At 61.8% G+C, this 3991-nt stretch overlaps 1 protein-coding gene across 1 annotated transcript; it reads left to right on the forward strand.

Moving 5' to 3' along the window:
• Positions 1-283: 283 nt before the first annotated feature.
• LOC124543467 lies at positions 284-2185 on the forward strand. The gene has a single exon (XM_047121690.1). The coding sequence runs from the start codon at positions 284-286 to the stop codon at positions 2183-2185; it is 1902 nt and encodes a 633-aa protein (XP_046977646.1).
• The last annotated feature ends 1806 nt before the right edge of the window (positions 2186-3991 follow it).

The following is a 3991-nucleotide window of genomic DNA, read 5'->3' on the forward strand; positions in this document are numbered from 1 at the left end:
CCCAGGTTGAGGTCGAGCGGGCACCACCCCGTCTGTCTTGTTTGACAATGTCTAAACCTCTGCGGGACGCCTCCGGGCGTTTCCTCCCAAAAGGCCCTTCTCAGGGCCAACCAAAAGGCCCTTCTCAGGGCCAACCCAAAGGCCCTTCTCAGGGCCAACCAAAAGGCCCTTCTCAGGGCCAACCCAAAACTGCCCTTCTCGGGGCCACCCCGGAAAACGCCTTGGCGTTGGAGGATAGCCGTCCACCATCTGCGGCGAGTCCCTGGTCAGCAGGGATGCGGACATGTCGGGATCCGACACTGACGCCTTTGCGGTGGAGATGGCTGATCGACAGGCAAAAAAGCGGGCTTACTTGAGGCAGAGTTCGGCGTGTTCCTCGGATTCAGCCAAGAGTAACCCGAAAAAGAGGACCAAGGCTTTAAAGCCCTACCCTAGCATCACCCATGAGGTGGGTCTGCTGGACGCCCCAAGTTACTTAAACGGGGCGAACAGGGCACGAATCCAACAGGAGTTGGAAGAGGAGGTCGCCGCTAAGGAGGCCCAGGCACGCGTGCGCCGAGCCAAGGCGGACTATGGTTCGTCAAATGTCTCGTACACGGATCACTCCTTAGCGGAACTGGAGAAGATGGCCGAAGAGGACCAAGAGGAGATTGCCAGGGTAGCCTCAAAGTCCTCGAATCTAAAGGGGACTTTCCAAAAGGCCCTGAAATGCCGAGCTGCCAGTCTTCGTGGCATAATCGGGGAGTTGGTGCACCGCACAACGACCGATGAGGTAAGGCAGCTCCAAAAGAGGGTGGACTGCCTAACGAAGGAGGTCAGCGATCTCCACACGAAACTCGCTGAAGCTGTGGGACGGCCTGTCCAGGCCCCGCCTTCTGCAATGGCGGTAGAGCTCTCCTCCTCCAGCCTTGAGGAAACCATCCGCAGGATCATGATGGAGGAGAGGGCATTCACGCGGGCCTGCATCGCAGGTATTGAGGACAGGCTCCTGCCTGAAAAACGTGTCAGGCCGCCGCTGGCAGCGGACAGGACTGTTTCAGCCTCCGCCGCTCCCCCGGACGTGATGGCTCCTCCTCCTCCCCCGACCCCTAAACCCGCTAAAGGCAAAGGAAAGGGGAAAAAGACTGTGGGTCGACCGGCTACGACCGACGCGGCTGCACCCTCGTCCCAGACGGAAGATGCTTTCCTTCCCGCTAGCACTCCGTCCAACGAGTGGACTGAGGTGGTCAGGAGGAAGAAGAAGAAGAGAGGCGCCAAAAAGTCAGTGCTGCCCGCTGCCTCCGCCAATGTTCCTTCCGGCTCGTCTAAAGGAACGAGCAAGGGGGAGAAAACAGCCCCTAAGCCGAATAGGAGGAAACTTGTTCCTCCCAAAACTGCGGCCGTCGTAGTGACGCTCACTACGGACGCTAAGGAGAAGGGCGAAACGTATGAGTCTGTCCTGAAACGGGCTCGTACGAATGCTAACCCGGCCGCACTGGGCATTGGTTTGGTAAAATGCCGCCGAACCCAAACTGGAGCTCGACTCTTCGAGTTTCCGGGGGCCCAGGGCGGCGCCAATGCCGACCTCTTCGCTAACAAATTGCAGGAGGTCATAGCGGACGTGGTCAAGGTTGCCAGGCCAACAAAAACTGTGACGCTGGAGTTGACCGACTTAGACGACTCGGTCACAAAAGAGGAAGTGCTGGCTGCAGTAGCTTTTGCAGGTGGCTGCGACGTTGCAGCAATACAGGGCGGAGCTATCAAGCCTGGCCGCGGTGGTCTGGGGGCTATTCGGCTGAAATGCCCGATTGTCGCAGCAAAGGCCGTACTGGCCAAGAGGCGGCTCCCGGTAGGGTTTTGTGTGGCCGTGGTCCGAGCACTTGAGGACCGACCTTTCCGTTGCTTCAGGTGCTTCGGAATCGGACACACCAGAGCTCTGTGCCCATCCCGAGTGGACAGGTCAGAGCTCTGCTGCCGCTGCGGGGAAGCGGGGCACAAGGCGTCAGAGTGCAGTGCTGCCACGCCACGCTGCGCGGTGTGCACTGCCAGTGGCCGACCAGCCGGCCACGTAATGGGGGGGAAACAATGCAATCCTCCCCCAAGGAAGGGACAAGCGCAGGTGCCAACTCGACCTGCCGCTGCCGCCGTCACTGCGACTCCAGTTACAGCGCCGGCTACCGAGGGAGAGAGTGCGATGATCACATGATGGCCAGGCTCCATCGCATTCTCCAGGCGAATACCAACCACTGCAAAGCGGCCCAGGACTTGCTGGTCCAAACCTTTGCCGAGTGGTTGGTTGACGTGGCGGTTGTCGCCGAGCCTTACTCAGTCCCACGCAACTGGCTGGGAGACGAGGACAGCTCGGTGGCGTTGGTTGCGCGGTCTTCCACAGACTCCCCTCCCATCTCGCTAATAGAGAAGGGGCCGGGATATGTGGCCGCTGCGTGGGGGGACATAGCTCTCATTGGGGTGTATTTCTCCCCCAACCGTCCCCTGGTGGACTTTGAGAGTTTTCTCGGAGTCCTCGCTATGGTGGTCGGCAGAGCGGAGCAACGCCGGGTCCTGGTGGTGGGCGACCTCAACGCCAAGTCAGTGGTCTGGGGTAACCGATCCACTGACGCGAGGGGCCGCGAGGTGGAGTCGTGGTCGGTGGCGTCAGGCCTGTCCCTTCTGAATAGAGGGACAGTGCACACCTGCGTTCGGCGGGAGGGGGGCTCGATCGTGGACCTCGCCTTTGCCACTCCTTCTCTGGCGACCCATGTTGTGGACTGGCGGGTGGAGCTGGTGGAGACTCTCTCGGACCACCGATATGTGCGGTTCGACGTCTCCATCCGGGGCTCCCGTGGAGCCCGTACTGGGGGCCAATCACCTTTCCCGAGATGGGCGCTCACCCGCTTGGACCAGGAGGCCGCAGGAGAGGCGGCCTTCGTCCAGGATTGGCTCACGCCGCTCACTGTCGACATCCGTGGTGTCGATGCCGCGGCGGCCCAGCTGAGGGACTCCTTGACCGAGGTGTGCAATTCCAGCATGCCTCGGTCTCACCGCCCGCCCCCTCGACGAGCCGTGTACTGGTGGTCCGAGGAGTTGGCGACTCTCCGGGCCGCCTGCGTGGCGGCCAGGAGAAAGTACACCAGGAGCCGGCGGCGGCGCCCTCGCGATCTCGCCAATGAAGACCGCCTCTACGCATCATACGTAGAGGCGAAGTCCGTCTTTAAGGCGAAACTCGCCGCCGCCCCAGACCGCGCGAGGTCGGAGATGTTGGAGGATCTCGACAACGATCCTTTCGGGAGGCCGTACAAGGCGGCGCGGAACAAGCTGCGGCCGTATGGTCCCCCAGTTGCCGAGACTCTCGAGCCGACTCTGCTGGACGGGGTGGTACAGTCCTTGTTCCCCCCCCGGGACGGTTTCACCCCTCCGGCAATGAGCCCCCCGCGCGATACGGCTCCGACGGTGGAGGAGGTCCCCCCAGTTACGGAGGAAGAGCTGGAGGAAGCGGTCCTCTGCCTCCGCAGAAAGAAGACGGCCCCAGGACCGGACGGCGTCCCTGCAAAGGTGGTGGCCATCGCGGCCTCGCAAATGGGAGCCAGGTTCCGGGACCTTTTCGGAGCGTGTCTGGCGTCCGAGAGGTTCCCGAAACCGTGGAAGGAGGGCCAATTGTGCCTCCTACGGAAGGAAGGGCGGCCGGTGGACTCCCCCTCGGCATACCGACCCATCGTCTTGCTTGATGAGGTCGGTAAGATGTTCGAGAGGATACTCGCCGCCCGCCTCAAGAGGCATCTCCGGGGGATTGGCCCAGACCTGTCGGACGCTCAGTTCGGCTTTCGGGCTGAGCGTTCGACGGTCGACGCCCTGTCCCGTCTGAGAGGGCAGGTGAGAGAGGCGATGGAGGCGGGGGACGGGCTTTTGGCTGTGTCTTTTGACATAGCCAACGCTTTCAACTCTGTCCCCCACCCCACCATCCTGGAGGCCCTCCGTTTTCACGGAGTGCCCCCATATTTGCGGGGTCTCGTGG

Source organism: Vanessa cardui (assembly GCF_905220365.1).
Source record: "Vanessa cardui chromosome W unlocalized genomic scaffold, ilVanCard2.1 SUPER_W_unloc_2, whole genome shotgun sequence".
In the NCBI taxonomy this organism is placed as follows: domain Eukaryota; kingdom Metazoa; phylum Arthropoda; class Insecta; order Lepidoptera; family Nymphalidae; genus Vanessa; species Vanessa cardui.

Coding starts and splice junctions, on each gene's coding strand:
- LOC124543467 (XM_047121690.1), top strand. CDS start 284: ATGTCGGGATCCGACACTGACGCCTTTGCGGTGGAGATGGCTGATCGA.